Source organism: Neomonachus schauinslandi, chromosome 10 (genome assembly GCF_002201575.2).
Source record: "Neomonachus schauinslandi chromosome 10, ASM220157v2, whole genome shotgun sequence".
Taxonomy (NCBI): Eukaryota; Metazoa; Chordata; class Mammalia; order Carnivora; family Phocidae; genus Neomonachus; species Neomonachus schauinslandi.
In genome coordinates, this window is record NC_058412.1 from 121,955,280 (window position 1) to 121,973,062 (window position 17,783).

The following is a 17,783-nucleotide window of genomic DNA, read 5'->3' on the forward strand; positions in this document are numbered from 1 at the left end:
GAGCATGGGAGCCTGATGCCGGTGGATCCCAGGACCCTGAGATCATGACCTGAACTGAAATTGAGAGTCAGATGCTCAACCGTTCAACTGACTGAGCCACTCAGGGGCCCCTCCTAACAAGCATTTAGTCCTGCCTTATAAACACAATCTTTGAGAGGTTTTTACCTGTCCCTTTTAAGTTTGTGAGATAAACCAGTGATGCCTTAGAGGGGCCACTCCCATACTCCTAGAAACCCCAAGCAGGGCACCCCAAGCAGGGTGGGGCTAGCACAGGGTTGGGGGATGTGTTCTGCCTCCTCGCCCAGGGCCATTGCCTTCTTGAGCTTGTCATGATCCTTTCTAGGTCTTTAGTTTACTAGGATAAACTCATTAATATCAAAGGAGCAAATCAGTCCTTAAGTAGATATACTCTTACTTAATTGGAACAAATTATAGGCAAAAGCTGGAAAAAGAAACTGAAGACACTGGTAGAATCTCTGTCCAGAATAAAAGGATTAAGGGAAGATCTATAGTCCATTTGAAATAAATGAGGTAGGGGAAAAAAAGAATACTAAAGAAAAAATACAGACCTAACTGTGGGTAGTAGTAAGAAGGAAAGTCCTTTCCTCTTCCTGTATTTACTTCCGTTCACATGCAACAGAGTTCATTCAACACTCTTTCTGTGGAATTTCACCAAATTCACTTTCTGTTCTCAGTAACTGATGTGCTTTCAATGGTTATGTTATAGCAATAGTGTTATTTTTCCTATGAACCGTTTGCTTTTAATGTGGTACAAGTCACAGTTTGTTTTGCAAATCTTGTTTTATTTATGAAATTTGTGTATTTGTCTGGCTTGAGAGTAATTCTTACGTAGTACCGTCACAACTGTGCCTATTCCCTGTATGTGATGTTGCTAGAAAAACTGAATTCATTTTGTAGTTTTAACGTTGTACTGTTTTCCTCATTACAAGAATAATTTATGCTCATTGTAGGAAAACTGAAAATTACAGAGATGAAAGGGAAAAAAAGAATGTCTCATTACAAAACTGACATTTTGATCATTTTCTCCTACTCTTTCTTGCAGCTCATTTAATTTATTTGCCTCACCGGGCTTTAAGCTAGGGTGGCTGTACAATTTATGGTATACTTTTTTTTTAAACCTCATGTTAAAAAGATAAAAAGCGCCTCATGTTATGACAGAAGCCTTCTTCCAGGTTACTGAAAACCCTTTGTAGCATATGACTTCACCACTGGAGAAGGTTCTGTTATTCTTAGCCACTGGTTCTGTGGCTGAACATTTGAATTTATTTCTGAGTTTCTGTGATTATGACTGTAAAATTGTCCATAGAGTTTTATATGTTCTGTTGCATACATTGACAGTTTCAGCAATGTGTGAAAAAACTTATTTCGTTGAAACCTGACACTGTTTGTAGTCATCTTTTTCATATTTATTAATCTGATAGGCAAAAGTACTTTGTTTTGATTTTTCTAATTACTGATTAAATTTTTTTTTTTTTAAGATTTTCTTTGACAGAGACACAGCAAGAGAGGGAACACAAGCAGGGGAAGTGGGAGAGGAAGAAGCAAGCTTCCCGCTGAGCAGGGAGCCCAATGCAGGGCACGATCCCAAGACCCTGGGATCACGACCTGAGCCAAAGGCTGACGCTTAACGACTGAGCCAGCCAGGCGCCTCTAAATTTTTTTCTTACTAACCAGTTATTTCTTTTGTGAATTTTTTTTTCTTTTTTGAGAGAGAAAGAGGGAAGGGGGGAGGGGCAGAGAGAGAGGGAGAGAGACAATCTTAAGCAGGCACCGTGCTGGGCATGGAGCCTGACACAGGACTCGATCTTACAACCCTGAGATCATGATCTGAGCCAGTATCAAGAGTTGGACACTCAACTAACTGAGCCACCCAGGTGCCCTCTTCTGTGAATTTTTCATGCTCATGGATTAATTTTCTGTTTGGATCTTAAACACTGTCTTTTTTTGTTTGTTTGTTTTAAAGATTTTATTTATTTGAGAGAGAGAGTGTGAGAGAGAGCATGAGAGGGGAGAGGGCCAGAGGGAGAAGCAGACTCCCCACTGAGTGGGGAGCCCAATGTGGGACTCGATCCTGGGACTCCAGGATCACAACCTGAGCTGAAGGCAGTCGCTTAACCAACTGAGCCACCCAGGAGCCCTGAACACTCTTTCGATACTCATAAAATATCTTTATATCTTTACAGATTGACTTTGGATTCTTTTTTCCTTTAGGATTATAATCTTCATTTATGAGTTAACTGTGAAAATGCTGTCGAACCAATTCACATTGCTTTTTGTTAAAGTCAAATAGAAGGATATAGAAGTGTCTAAAGTGAGAAGCAGGTGGGAATATAGTTGCTATCATAGTTGATATTTTTAGGTCATTAAAATCCTGATGTGAATTGGCACTTAGTATAACTGACAGTTGCTCACATGAATCTGATAATAAGTTTTTGGGGACTAGGATGCATGTGGTGCATTTTGGGATCTGAGTGTCTAACACTACTTTGTCATTGACAGAACCAAGGTGGGAAGCTGGCAGTGCTTGGCTCATGTCACATGTTCAGTGACCAATATTTGGATAAAGAAGAAAACAGCAAAATCATGGTAGGTTCTTCTCTTTCATTACATTAATGTATAATGTGTGTGATTTTCATGTCATTAAAAAAAAAAATACTGCTAAGGTCATCTATTCATTTAAAACCAGATCTTCAGGGACACCTGGCTGATTCAGTCAAAAGAGCATGCGACTCTTGATCTTGGGTCATGAGTTCGAGCCCCACATTGGCTGTAGAGATTACTAAAACAAACAAACTTTAAAAAAATAAAAAAGTAAAAAATAAAACCAGCTCCTCAGAACCCATTATATGCCTGGCACTAAGAATACACGGTTGAGTCAGGCACAGTCCCTGCTTTGAAAACATTTATAGTACATTGAGAGAATGTGAGAGACAGAGACGTAAATTTAGAAGGATGTGGTGAACGTTTTTAAGCATGCCAGCTTGGGGTGGGAGCCAACCTTGGAGGAAAGGTGAGGAGCAGGCTCAACCAGGGCCTCATGTATAAAGCCCAGAAACTTGAACTTTCTGCAGGAAGCTATGGAGAGCCCTTGTAGAATGTCCAGCAGCCTTGGGCATAGTTAGATATGTGTTTCAGAAGGACTCCTCTGTCAGGCATGTGGAAGGTGAGAGGGAGGAGGCAACGTGAAGCCAGTTAGGAGGTCGGCAGAGTCAGCCAGCCAAGAGGGGACGATGACCCTGAGTGAAGGTAGTGAAGGTGGGAATGAGGAAGGGGCCGGCCGGCACGTGGTGTTGGGAGGGGTTATGACAGGACTGGTTGATGTGGGGAATAGGGGAAGGCACTGCAGTTGCTTGTCAGCATAGTGTGAAGGAAACATGTCTTGTGAAGGATGACAGATGGCGCATGCCAGAGCTGGACATTGGTGTGATTCTGTGACTCACTAGCCAGAGGAAGAAGGTCCCACTGAACTGTTTCATTAATGAAACAAATTCTTTCAGCCTTAAGCACTGTTATTGTATTGAGAGATTGATTAAGATCTTGTTTCTGCAGAATCCACATGAAATTCTAGTCTCTAGACACATTCCAGGGGCATCTAGATATAGTCTACCCTTAAGTTCAGACTGTCATTGGCACATTTAAACAGGGGTTGTTTCAGGATCATGAGCAAGTTTTAATAAATTTTGGCCTGTGGTTAAAAGTGAAAGTGCCCTGAGATAAATGCTCAATTTCCAATGGTAAAAGTGGCATTAGGGTTAGGAAAACTTTGACGTTTTCATATGATTTCACCAAGAGAAGGGTAGCTACTCTTTTTTGAAACACTGCTATGTAGTCTCTTTCCCTTTATCATTTTTTCTTGATTGATTTAATTCTCTAGTCCTGCCTTGGTTTTCTCAAATAACCAAGTGTCTAATTCTGTGTTTATTTTTTAAATACAGGATGTTGTTTTCCAGTGGCTCACAACGGGAGACATCCACCTAAACCAGATAGATGCTGAGGACCCAGAGGTAGGGGCTGTGAATCATTAAAAAACTTCGAAGAAAAAAAAAAAAAAAAAGGCACCACTTCCAACAGTTTCAAAGGAATATGTATTTCTTACTTTATCTGTAAGACAGATGGAAAGAAGTGATGCTTTTAGGGGTGATGAAGCCCACATTATAAAAAATAATAAATTAAGAAATTATAGAATTAATTGGGATGGGAATCCCTCTCTATGTATATGCTACCTGGCCAAACTTTCAAAATCATTATCTGTAGAGAAATACTTCTTTCAGAAATACGAAGGATATAAAAATAATTTTTGTGAATAAACAAAGGTCATCAAAATTTAAGTTTTAAACTATAATTTTGGTGTCTTTAGGACAATATTCCTAAAGGCATTAGGATCCTATTTATCAGACGATGGAGAGTGAGACCAGTGTGGGAATAGGGCCAGTAACTTGCCTTCCAGGTCCCGCTCCACTCTGGCCCTTGCACCTCAAGCAGGCTATTTCTGGCCTTTTTTCATCTTGGTTTTCTCATCTGTGAAGTGGGGATGCCAGTACCTGTGCTCTCTGTCTCACAGGATGATTGTGAGGCGTCAATTAATAGATGTATACTGACTAACTAAATTAAAAGGTATAGGAAGTGATATAGCTGTCAGACTTCTTAAAACTCTTGTATTTATTATATACAAGCACCAGGTATCATATATCTTCACATAAATCATCTTACGTAATCGTTACAATAGCCTTGGGAAGGAGATGGTCTTATTCTCATTTTAGAGATGAGGGAACTGAAATTCTCCAAGATTGCAATTTGCCCAAATAGCAAGTAACTGCAAAGTTGGGACCCAAACCCAGCTCTCTTGATTCAAAGTCTACTTGTTCTGTAATTGCTTCTCTGTTTCTTTCCTCCTTTCCTCCTTCCTTCCTTTCTTTTCTTTTTTTCTCTCTTTCTCTTCCTTCCTTCCTTCCTTCCTAAGATTTATTTGTTCATTCATTTATTTTTCTAAGATTTATTATTCATATTATTCATTTATTTATTATTTATTCTCAGAGAGAGAGAGAGATTGCACAGGTAGGAGGGGCAGAGGGAGAGAGAGTCCCAAGCAGACTTCCTGCTGAGCACAGAGCCCACGCGGATCTTGAGACCACAACCCGAGTTGAAATCAAGAGACGCTCAACTGACTGAGCCACCCAGGCACCCTGCTTCTCTGTTTCTTAAACTCTGAAGTGTCAGGAAAATGATTTCCTGGCTGTGTGTAGGTAGCAGGGAGTGGGCGAGAAGATGGTCAGAAATGGTGGCCTACTGCCTGCTTCCTCCCTCAGCTGAGGGTGTGGCCTCCCAAGCGTTGACTTGGGTTAGGAAACAGGAGAGCCCTGTGTCTAAAATATTCCCTCATATGGAAACATGAAATGTATGGATATTTTGTTTAAATTCCTCCCAAAAAGTGATATAAACCCCCCTAATAAAAGAATTGGAGGACAGTCAGGAATTCACTTTTCAGATCTCACAGGACCCAAGTCTTGAGTGGATTGTGACTTGGTCAGCTGCCAGTCCTAGTTAGAGTGTGGAGGGTCAGGGAAGCAGCCGCATCGGCTCCTGGTCTGTGCGGCCGCCTTGCTCTTACTCAGTTTCTGTCATTCCTGTTTCCTAGCTGAGGAAGTGGAAGTAAGTACGTTCTTCAAGGTCCCTGCCGAGACTGATCCCTGGCTAGCCATTACTAATGTCCATGTCAGGCTGATTCTGGAGCCCATCCCTTTTCTGCTGCTCTCTTGTTCACTGTGCACTGCCTATGACATGGGACTGGTTCTGGAGGGCCATGTCAATAGGGCACCAGAGGAAGATGGTGTCGCCGTGGCCTTTCTCTAAAAGCACGTGGTTTCATGTAGTTCTGCACGGGAGACCTGGCGCAAATGTCCTTTGTGTTGCAAGGCTTTGGAAAGTAAAATTCTGGACCCAGTAACACTGCAAAGTAAGAAATTCTGAATATCCAAACTCCCTGTGATTTCGGATCGAATCTTATGTTGGAGTGGGTTTCAAACCCAAATAGCAGTTCAGTTTCAAATGATACTTAATAAAATGTAGCTCAATAAAGAGCTGAGGGGATTTCCATGACAAGTTTTAACCTCCAAATCTGCCAGGAAGTCATGAAAACCAGTGATCTTGGGAGTCCTCTTAGTTTCTGTCTGGACATCGAAGGCCTTGATAGTTTCCTGAACTAGGATTGTGTAGCAGGTCTCTGTGCAGAGATGCGAACCAGCCTCAGGACCTTTGGGATTGCTGGGCCCTTACCCATCCTCCTGCTGCGTTTGGGTGCGTGTCCTGGTGCGGTCAGTGCCTCTGTGATTGCTCTCACCTCCAATCCCCATCCTGTTAGCGGGGTGAAACCTCTAACACAAAGACTGCAGGGAGAAGCAGTTATTTATTTATGTTCCTCTCCTGTTCCTTATCTAAAAAAAAAAATGTTTGAAGATTAGAGGAGTTTTTTGACTCTTGGTATATAGAAAAAGTGAGCCTGTTTGTCTAGGCTTATTTCTGTAATGCTCAGGCATGTCTCCTCCCGTGCTGGCCCTGGAGAATATAGAACACATTGTTGTGGGGACCTCAGAGGGCAATTAGGAATAAACTTCTTGTTGCCAGCATGCATTTATTTAAAGTTAAATGTACTTTTTGAGTAGGTAATAGATTCACAGTTTGGAATTCAAAAGCATACACAATGAACAGTTTCCCCCCTGTCTTTGTCCAACCACTTTGTTCCGCTCCCCAGTGACAGCAGTCTTAGCTGTTTCTTGTATGTTCTTCCAGAGATATTTTATACACATATAAGTAAATATGTGCGTGTATCTCCTTTCCCCTTGTTTTACACAAATGGTACTATAGACACTGTATTCACCACCACCTAGTTTTAAAAATTAGCAATACAGTTGATTGCTGACCACTCAAGATCAGTGATCATGAAACTAAAAGGAGGCCAGTTAGTGTGCTTGTTTCTCCACCTGTGTTCAGTACCGCGTGAGGAATTACAGAGTTGGATTTAGCCAGCATTGGGGTTTAGCCAAGTGACTTTTGTTCCTCTTTCCACATGAAGTGGTTTATTTAAGGTTTAGTTGTTAGTGACCAGGAATAGTGAAATCTCTTGGTAAGAGAGTAGAAATACTGCGGACTTAGGCGAAATTCTTACTCCCGCTGTGCTGTGTGAACCCTCTTGTGGCTTTCAGATTTCCGACTACATGATGCTGCCCGACACAGCCACCCTGTCAGAGAGGCTTCGAGTGTGTCTCCAGGAGGGCGATGAGAACCCAAGAGACTTTACCACCCTCTTCGACCTGTCCATTTACCAGCTGGATACCACCTCCCTCCCCAAGGTCATCAAGTCAGTACCTGTAGCTCTCGGAGCTGCCCTGCACTCCATTCTGAGTGTTTGGTTTGAAAACCTGAGCGTTTGGTTTGAAAACCTGAGCCTGGGGACAGGAGTTAGGGTCATGGCCTATGTGGTGTGCAAAACATGTTCTCAGGTCTGTGATGAGGCCAACAAAGACAGTTGGGAAAATTGGGGTGGGGGTAGATGGAGAGGAAACTGCAGTAGCCTGTTGTGTTCTAGGCTCCGTATCAGGCATTTAGGGTGACCAACGTGTTCTGGTTTGCCTGGGACTTCTGGTTTTAGCATGGAGAGTCCCATACCCCAGGAACCCCCAGTAAATTGAGTAGGGTAGGCGAGGTGCCCTGCAGGCACCCCACATTGTTACTTCCACACCGTACTTCATTTGTCCTCTGAATCACTTGCCAGATTTCCAGCTGAGGAAACTGGTTTAGGGAGGGTCAGGTCTTCTCCCAAGGTGGGAGCCTGAATGACTTTCAGACCAAGGCTTTCCCCTGTTCGATTGCCTGCCCTGTTGCCTGCTCGTCATTGTTGTCCATTCCTAATGACAGGGACAGGGACCGAGGCCAACATCTTCAGCATCTTTGGCCTGACATGGGGTCTACATCTGAATAAACCAAAGGCTGAGTGTCTGACTTCCTACTGCTGTCTTTAGGTTCAAGTTCCCCAAATACTGACCGAGCTCCTCCTGTGCCAGGCACTATGTCCAAAGTTAATGGTTTTATGGAGGAGACGGACAGAGAGTGAGGCGAAATTATTGTATTAATGTCAAATGTGAAATATAAACCTGGAGGCCATGGGCATAATGAAGCGGGAGAATTTGACTCACTGCAGTGAGCAGGGAAGACTTATGAAAGGGGGGCCCTTGTAGCTAGGCATTGGTTATTTCAACAAACATTTTTGGGGGGCCTTGTGTCTGCTTGGCACGATGCTGGGTGCTCCACCGTCAGGGGTAAAGAGGCTTCAGGAGCTGGCAGGGATGTTCAGAGAGACAGTTGGGCAACGATGTAGCTTCTATGGGCAAAGCCCGCATGTTCACACGTGCACGCGTGTCCAGGTAAGGAAGTTTATTCCTAATTGCCCTTTGAACTGCATGTAGCCTTGACTTCGAACAAGGCCAACTTAATAGTTGAAAACTTGGTCCTCTGAAGTGCCCTGCAACAATCTGTTCCGTGTTCTCCAGCCTGCACTTGAGGAGACACCCTGCCCATTACCGAAATAAGAAGCCAAGGCAAACAGCCTGAGGCTCAGGGCAAAGGCCAGATTTGTGAATGGGATGCTAGTAAAGACCTCTAGGAGAGGAACTTGATTGAATCTGTGTTTTCTGAAACCAGACAAAACGATGCCTTGCAGCAGTTTGTATAATTAATTGGAAAACAGAAAAAGTAGAAGTGAAGAAACCGGCTAGGAGACTGTTAACAGCAGACTGGAGGGTTGACTGGCAGGACTGGTGGGAGCAGTTCCTGTGGTTTCAAGTGGTGTTTGGTAAGAAAGAATCAGGAGCCACGGGCTGTGCATGGAAGGCTATGATGGCGAGGTCAGGGACGGGGGTTTCTCCCTTGAGGGTCTGGGCGGTGCTGCCGACTAGTGCTCATGCTGTGGGGAGAGGAGAGAGAAATGAGTTCTGCTCTGCCTCCATCTGATGGGGCTGAGAGGTTGCCCAGTGAAGAGTGTAGGCCGACCCACCAGTGTAGATGATGAAGAGGCCTAGATAAGGTGAGTAGAGAAGTGGGGGAGGGGCTGGGGACCCTCAGGAACAGCCCTGGAGTGGGGATTGGGCTAGAGACAGGGCTTCACAGCTGCCCTGGCTTTCAAGGCAGAAGAGGAGGGCCTTTGACAAGCTGGGGAAAAGCAGCTGGAGGGGCAAGGGAGCATGAGCCCCAGCGGAGTTCCAGGACGCCAAGGGAGGCAAAAGAACAGGGAAGCGGGGGTGGTCTGGAGGTGGGCCCATGGCTCCTCCTCTGCCGTTTGCGCTGTTCTCAGAATAACAAAAGGCACCTGGGGCTGCTCCTCCAGCCAGTTGCAGTCCATCTAGCTTCTGCCTTTAGTTTGGTCTGCTTCTCTCCTGATGTGGTTTATTAGATCAGGCCACTGTGATTGTGCTTTGGCATTAAATGCAGGCTTGACTGGAACCATCTGTTATTTTAGTGCCAGCAGAGTCAAGTATTGTAGATATTTTGGAGCTTGGACGTCTCTTTTAATTGTATTTATCGTTCATACCATAGCAAAGGACAGTAGTTACAGGCCAGTTTCCATATGGTGCTCCTAGGTATTCTCATATTTGCTAGTAACATCTTTTGAATGCAGTGTCTTTTTTTCTGGGTAAAAATTCGATTAGTCTTTAAATATTTATGTAGTCTGTAGAATGTTGCTCTGAAGTAACTTCATTCGTCCATCTGCTATTTATCAATGTCTGTGGGGGTGAGGAAGAGACTGTGGAGTCCCCGCCTTCTGAGTTCACGGGCTGATGGGTTGGGGACTGAGACACAGAGTGATAAAAACGCAGTACCACAGGTCAGGCCAGAGTGTTCTGGAAATAGCTTTCTGAATTAGGTTTTCTTGGTTTTAAGATTAGTTTCTCCACCCATCCCCCACCCCCATCAAGAATGCGCTTGCCCTTGGCTAATAGGTGGAGGAAGATTTGGGTAGGCGGTGAGCTGAGCAAGAAAGGGTTGAGGCAATGGGACTTGTTTTATTGTTCCCACAGGGCTTCAGTATAGCCGGCTGCATGTAGGGACAGAAAGCAGAAAATCATGGGTGGGATGGCAGAGGCCAGGGCTTGGCAGCAGGATTCTTTGTGTGCCAGTGGTGGGACCTTTAGCTTAGATACTGCCCTTAACGACATTCTGCCTTCAGTATAGACTGAGTCTTGGGGCCTCTGGTTGGCAGGGATTGGCCAGCTCAGAGTTCTAATCTTGTCTTTGTTCCTTCTTAACCATGTGACCCTGGGAAGCTATTTCATCTCTATACCTCTGCTTCCTTTTCGTAAAAGATTATACCCCCAGTCCAGGGTTGTTTTGAGCATTAAGTGAAATAAGTTTAAGTGCCTACCACAGGGTCAGGCATATGTGACATGCAACAGGTGCTCTGTTCTCTCCATAGGGATCTTCTGCATTGCCAGGAAAGCTTCTCCCCAGGCACCTGGGAATAGTGAGGAGGTGTTGGAAATAAGCTCAGCTAAGCGCCTTTCTTCAGTCACAGACCTCTTTCCTTTCCCAAATCACCCATCCACAGAAGCAGGCATGAACTTTGTCTACACCCTTTGGTATTTGCTTGTTCAGCTTAATTTTAAAAGGTCACAGATGTGTATATAGTTTAAATTAGGTGAGTATATTTTAATATGCCTCATTCCCAGAGGAGTTCAGCCCGCTTACAAAATTATGTATAGTACAAAAGCATAAAAGCAAAGTTTGAGAGAATGGAGGCAGAGGGGAAGCCACAATCAAAAAGAAACACAGGGGTAAGATCAGCACTTGACTCTGAACTCCTCACTAGCACTGTCCCCCTGCTGTGGCCATGCTGGCTGCCCCAAGGTCCTGTGAAAACCCCTCGCACCCTTATTCCTGGTCTCCTTGCTCTTGCCTCTTCCTGGGATACTTGTGAAAGTAAGTACATGACTTCTCCCTCCCTTTCACTCAGGGCTTCTCTGAGAGGCTGTACCCCATGCCTCCTCCCTGTCTCTGTCCGTCTCTCCTGGTTTGTTTTTCTTCTCAATACATATTGATACCTGGCATCTTAGGTTTTGTTTCTTGTGTGGCTCTCCTCATGTAGAATGTAAGTTCAGGAGGCTGCCTTGGTCTCTTGTTTTCACCATTGCTGTTCTCCTGATGTATAAAACTGTCTGGTACATATTCAGTAAATATTTCCTGAGTGAATGAGCACACAGGAGTGTATATTACAGGGACAGTTCGGTCGGAAGAGCATGTGACTCTTGATCTCGGGGTCGTGAGCTTCAGCTCCATGTTGTGTGTTGAGATTACTAAAAATAAATAATTAAAAAGAAAGAAAGAAGTGTACACTGTACAGATCTGTTCAGTTGCCAGAAGCTGACTTTAGATTTGACTCCTTTCTCTTGGTTGTAAAAACAAGGAAACAGAGTGAGTTACAAGATCCACACTGTCCACTGGGTAAAAATAAAAAGCCTGTTTAGGAGAATCCTGATATGAAACTTGAAAGAACTTTCCCTTTCAGTTCTCAATATAGTTAATGCCATACGATACAGTAGAGAAGATTCATAAAAGGATCATTATATTACCTATAACAATGCATTTTGTGTGTTTTTCTACAAAAGTGTTGAACCGCCTGATTTGATGGAGAAGAGCACAGAGTGGTCAGTTAGATGGCGCTTTGCCACAGTGTCTCATGTTGATCCTTGCTTTTGTGTCTTCTTATTAACACAGGGCCCACGAACAGCTAAATGTGAAACATGAACCTCTCCAGCTCATCCAGCCTCAGTTTGAGACGCCGCTGCCAGCCCTTCAGCCAGCGGTGAGTAGGTGTGCTTGCCCTTACCTTGCCAACTAGGCCATCAGCTGGGTTCTTCCGCCAAGCATGTGGATATGTACACCTTATGTTACGGCAGTTCTCACAGAGTCACGTTGCTCTGGCTCTGAACAGGCAGGGACCAGACCATTAGTATTCCGTAAGGCCTTCCACTGGCTGTAGCTCCCAACTGAGAGGTCAAGGGTGTGGACTTTGGTGGCTGTTAAGCATTTCCCATCTTGTGTAGTTGGAGGGCCTATATGAGAGGAGAAGTCCTTGGTGAAAAGGAGGAAATGCTTTGCACTGCAGCTTTCCAGGCAACAGGTGCTCAGGTTCATGGCACAGATTCATAGCGCCCTCGGCGGGGGGGGGGGGGGCAGGTGTTCACAAGTTACTTTCAACATTCCAGTCCAGCAGGAACTCACCTTACCTTCAAAACCATCCTATCCCACCACAATCTGGAATGTTATGAACTACTTGGCTTCATTTTGGTAGCTTGAAGTGGGCCATGGTGGGAGTATTTACATTGCAGAAAATGACAAAGGCTACAGAGCAGACCTGTGTGCTTTTGTCTTGAAAGCTGATAGTGCAACATTTCTCAGCACACCACTGGCTCATACCTGTGAATTCTGGCTCCAGGTTTAGCACTTTCTACATGAATCTATAGATCTGCTTCCCCAATTTCTGTCCCTAATGAACTCATGGGTAAATGAGAAACATTGTACAGAGAAATGTTCAAAGCAAATAAGCCTAATCAGCCCCAAGCTTTCGTCCTTGCACAAGTTAATGGGCACTGGTATGTCAGTTTGATCGGTTTAGGGGTGTTTTAGTTTAGTGCTGGCTCTGCTTGTTTTTTTACATTGGGCTAGTCATCTCGCTTGATATGGTCTAATGGGTTAGGGCAGGAGGAGGTGATGGGCATTTGGGTGGTTCATCCCAGGGAAGAGCTGGGAGTTGGCTTCTCATTTCCCTTCCATCTTATCACTGCCAGTTATGGCTTTGCATATGTTCTTTCATGAAAGACCTTATTTCCTTTTAGGTTTTCCCTCCCAGTTTCAGGGAATTACCACCTCCTCCGCTGGAGCTATTTGACTTAGATGAGACGTTCTCTTCTGAGAAGGCCCGCCTTGCTCAGATTACCAATAAGTGTAAGTTTGGCCAAATTTTTGTTTGTTTTCTTTTGTAAGTTTTACTTAATTGTGAACTTCTGAGATTTGCCATGAGAGAAAGCTAGAGTTTGTTCAGGGGGAACAAAATATGAATGGCAGCGTAAAATGACAGTTTCCATTTGTTTCACATAAGTGATGTCGATCATTTCTCTTGGGCCACTTAATTCAGTGACTTAGAACATGCAAAGCAGAAGCCAAGGTCTCAGCTTTAATCCCTGTAGGTCCTTAGTTCTGACCTACTGAGTAACCAGAGGATGGATTCTGACCCTGGCTGCCGCTTAGCAGATCTAGGTCATTGGTCATAGGAGCAGTTAAATAAGAAACCTAAGTCAGGGCCAAAAGAATTATAGAGACTTCAAACTGGAAGGGATCCTGGAAGGAGTTATGTGTGCCTGCCTTGACATGTGGATGAGGACATGAGGCCCCAAGCCACACAGCTGCATGGTGAGTGGTTCTCCTGACTCCGAGCTCACTGCTCCTCCTGAGATACCCTGCCTCCAGCAAAGCAAATGGGCCTGCACACATGTGCTCAGGGGCATAAAATTACCCATCCATTTTGAGGCATTATATTCCTGGGAATCTAATCTAAGGAGATAAGTGAAGGTACACAGATGACTGCTATGTTATTTATTTTTAAGATTGGGAATAAAAATTATTTAAACAATTGGACTTAGTGTTCACTAGCAGAGGAATGGTAGTAAATTATGTCACATTCATTTGATGGGACAACATGTCATTATAAAAAAGGTTTCCAAAGTCCAGGAAGTGACACTGATAGAACTTAAGTGAGAATCCTAAGTGAAGAAAGGCAAGATAGAAAGTTGCATGTTCAGGAGGTTCCTAACTATGTGAAAAACATCTGTATGTGCCCAGAGACCAGGAAGGAGAATGCAAAAATGAAAACAGTTCAATGTGAAGCACCTTCACTGCATCTCTCTTCTGTGTCAGGCATTGTGGGAGGTGCTGAGGACTCAAAAATTAGCAAGACATAGTGATTGGTCCAGTAGAAATAACAGACCTGTGAAGGGTCAGATGCTTTGATTCAGCACTTCTGTTTCTAGCAATTTATCCTATAGAAATCCTTGTAGAAAGAAACAAAAAAATACAGCTATAGATATATTAATTGTAGCATTAAAAAAACTGGCAGTAGTCTAATGCCCCATCAGTAGAGGGATCCGTTTTAAAAAAATATGAAATACAGTGGAATATTTTTTTTTTTTAAATACAGTGGAATATTATACATACATCTGTTAAAAGAAAGATACAGAGCCTAAGCTTTCATATGACATGTCCATGGTACCTCGTTAAATGATGAAAGCAACTTACAGAGCTACTGTAGTTTGATCCCAATTGTTTACACATATGTAAATTCATAAGCGCACATGGCAGTAATTACCTTAGGTGGTATTGGTGAGGATAGAGTTAGAGCAAGAGAATTTTGCAGCTGTATGGTTTGAATATTCTAATAAAAATTTACATTTCTATAATTTTTAAAAATGTACATTCAGAAGGGGAAACAAAGAAAGGAATTATAGTCTAGTGTAAGAAGGGCTGTAATAGCTATCCGTCCTTGATATCGGGCTGCTGGGGATGGCTGCACAGAGATATGTTATGGATGGAATTATGAGTGATTTTTTACTTCTTCAATTTCCTTTTCTATAATATTGCTGTAATAAATGCTATTTAAAATACCCATATGCCCCTCTCATAATGGTCCTTGCTGCATTCAGAGAATGGTAATTTGATTTCCTACTAGTTCTTCCTGTTCTTTGTAATGTAGGAATGCTGGCTCTGGGAGTAGTAGAGTCAGAACAAGTCCAGCTTTATTCTAATTAGAAGTGTCACACTTTTGTCCTAATTTATAAAAGCAGCACATCAGAGATCTCTTTAGTTTGTTTAAGTCCTGCGGTCACATTACCCTAGGAAAAGGTGAGTGATCTTGAGAGGCAAAGGAATCTGACGAGGGGATACTTAAACCACAGTAAGTTTGTATTTGGGGAAGGACAGGAGAAAAGGGTTCATCTGACTGCCCCAACTGTGCCTAGGTACTGAAGAAGACCTGGAATTCTATGTCAGAAAATGTGGTGACATTCTTGGAGTAACCAATAAACTACCAAAGGACCAACAAGATGCCAAACATATCCTTGAGCACATCTTCTTCCAAGTGGTGGAGTTCAAGAAATTGAACCAGGTAGAGCCTAGAAATCCCACTGAAGTGGGAGCCCTTCGAGTACTGGTATCTTCCCTAAACTGGACTTCTCGTGTTTTGTTCATTCATTCCACAAGGATTTATTAAGCATCTACTAAGTAAACAAAACAGGCAACAATCCCTGCACTTATGGAACTTCTGTTCTAGCTGGAGGAGCTAGACAGTAGACTAAACATAGTATGCTACAAGATGATGGTATAAAAAAGGTAGGGCAGGGATCAAGTGTGCTGAATGTGGCAGTATTAAATAGGGAGGGTGGTTAGGGTAGGTCTCACTACAAAGGTGACATTGGAGCAAAGACCTGAAGGTGTTGAGGGATTTTGCCATGCAGATAGCTGGGAGACAAGTGTCCCAGACAGAGGGAAGACCTGTGCAAAGTCCCTGAGGCTGGGCTTTGCCTGGCATGTTTGCGGCATAGCAGTGGTGTCAACCCGTGTGGTTAGAGAGACCTGAGCAAAGGTTAGAGAAGCCGCCATGTGGTCAGCACCTTATGTCGGAAATCATCATTCTCTGGACTGAGGACCAAGGACTTTAAAATTATGCCTGGTCTTCATTTTGTCTATCTCCTGATGAGATTTCTAAAATAAATGTTCAGCCACTATTGGTAAATGGGCATTTATATACTACTGATGGGAGAATAAATTTGTCCCACTTTTCTGGAGATCTGTTTTATAATATTGTTCAAAAGCCCCCAAAATGTATATACCTTTGACACGGTAATTCTAATCCTCAGAATTTGTCATAGTAATATAATCCTGAACGTGTATAGATTTACCAACCAGGATGCTCAGGGTAGCATTGTTTTAATAGAAGAAGAATCTTCATCAGTAGGGAACTGGTTAAGTACCTAGGGTATATCCATAAGATTAAAAATGTTTAGAAGAATGTTTAAGGACTTGGAAGACATTCAGGATATAGTAAATGGGGTTGCGGGGGGGAAGGGCTATAAAACAGTATAAAGAGAAGAGACCATTTTTCATATACATAGATGTGGGTGTGTGCATATGTATATATGCCATCCATTCATTCTACATACATACATACATATGTACATGCTTAGGAGTTTAGATGCTGAGTGGAAAGGTTAGATCCTCTACTGGCAGGGGCTGGCTCTGCTCATACTCATGGTGCTAGATGTTGGGGCTGTTGTAGTGAACAAGATGAATGCAGCCTTTGCTGTCTCTTTCTGAGCCACGTGCTGTGGGGGGAGACAGGAATACTATATGGGTAATTACAGTGCTCTGAGATAAATGGCATGAAGGGAACCCAGAAGGGAGTTGATTTAACTGCTGGAACCCTGAAATGTGGGATGGGGCTCTGGTAGGTTCTCAACAGTACTCACGCTGCTGGCAGGGCAGAGACAGGCCCCTAGGGCCAAGGTAAGTAGTCTGGTGTGGTCTTTGCATTGGTGCCTTCAACTGTATTTGCTCCCCACTCCTTGTGGATGGTGGGCAGTAGTCAAAAGCCCTGTCCTGATAGTGAAAACTTGATCCTTCAGCTGGATTCAGCCTTCAAGCCAGAGATTACCTGTGTCCCAATTAATGATTCAGAATCTTAAAGCGCAAAACACCAGAGTTCACATTTCATACTGAAATACTAAAATTCTGTGTCTTACTCCCTTATCCAGGAACATGACATTGATACAAGTGAACCAGCATTCCAGAACAATTTCTGAGGACCTTGCCTCTTGAAGCATCTTCTGCCTCCTGATTCTCTTTGTAAACTATTTTTGAATTCTTCAACTCCTTATCAAAATTGTCTGTACACTCTTTACCCCATGAGTTGTAGGTTGGTGCATCTCCTGTAGTGCCCAGATAGATATAACATTTCTAACAAGATCCTTATGTGAGATACATTCCATTTTTAAAATTAAATCTGACTGAATCCCTACTTTTATAATTTATGAAAGTCTTTCACTGAAGTCTTTTCTTTGAACTCTAGTTCTGAATTTGAGTCTCTTTTATCAAAGGCATAAATAACTGTCAAGCTTATGAATATTGTTCAGCTTTTGGACTAACTCAGGATATAAAACAACCCACAAGGTCTGTTTGCCCCATGTGCCTAATGCAAAAGATAAAATAGTAGACCAGATACCTTCCTTACATGGATCACTCACCCCTTCATCTCCCAGCCGTCCACAGGACACAACCATTTGGAGGCTGTCGTGTCTACCCATACTAGGTCACCCTCCTCTGAGCTCTTGAAGCACTGAATTCCATCATCATTTGGGTTATAATATCATCATCTGTCCCAAGGTCAATGGGAGACTGTACCTGCTTGAATGGGGCAGCTGATGTGGAAATGCAGAGCAGTGTACTGGATATACTGGGAACCAGCTTTAGGGAACCCTGAAAGCCAGATAGAAGATTGCAGAACTAATGCCAGTGTGTAAGGGATGTGATGCAATGGGAACACCTTAGCTAGTGGGTTCTATAAAGATGGGAACTATGGAAGGAAGGCCATTTACAGAGAGTGTGATATAACTTCAAGAGGAAATAATGGGGATGTGAAATGGTGCTGTTGTAGGAGAAGTGTCATTTAA

General features: G+C 43.3%; 1 protein-coding gene across 4 annotated transcripts in view; it reads left to right on the top strand.

Annotated features, from left to right (window-relative positions):
- The window catches only part of IFT52 (intraflagellar transport 52), a 35,879-nt gene extending 18,096 nt beyond the window's left edge, over window positions 1-17,783 (top strand). For 3 of the 4 annotated variants that reach the window (XM_021688968.1, XM_021688969.2, XM_021688970.1), the window contains 7 exons: window positions 2,521-2,607; window positions 3,957-4,025; window positions 7,221-7,375; window positions 11,782-11,869; window positions 12,903-13,011; window positions 15,078-15,223; window positions 16,869-17,154. In XM_021688968.1, coding sequence (XP_021544643.1) covers window positions 2,521-2,607; window positions 3,957-4,025; window positions 7,221-7,375; window positions 11,782-11,869; window positions 12,903-13,011; window positions 15,078-15,223; window positions 16,869-16,916 — 702 coding nt within the window. In that variant the 3' untranslated portion in view covers window positions 16,917-17,154. Of the gene's footprint in view, window positions 1-2,520; window positions 2,608-3,956; window positions 4,026-7,220; window positions 7,376-11,781; window positions 11,870-12,902; window positions 13,012-15,077; window positions 15,224-16,868; window positions 17,155-17,372 lie in introns of those variants that run through there. The other variant, XM_044918595.1, reaches the window with a different exon arrangement.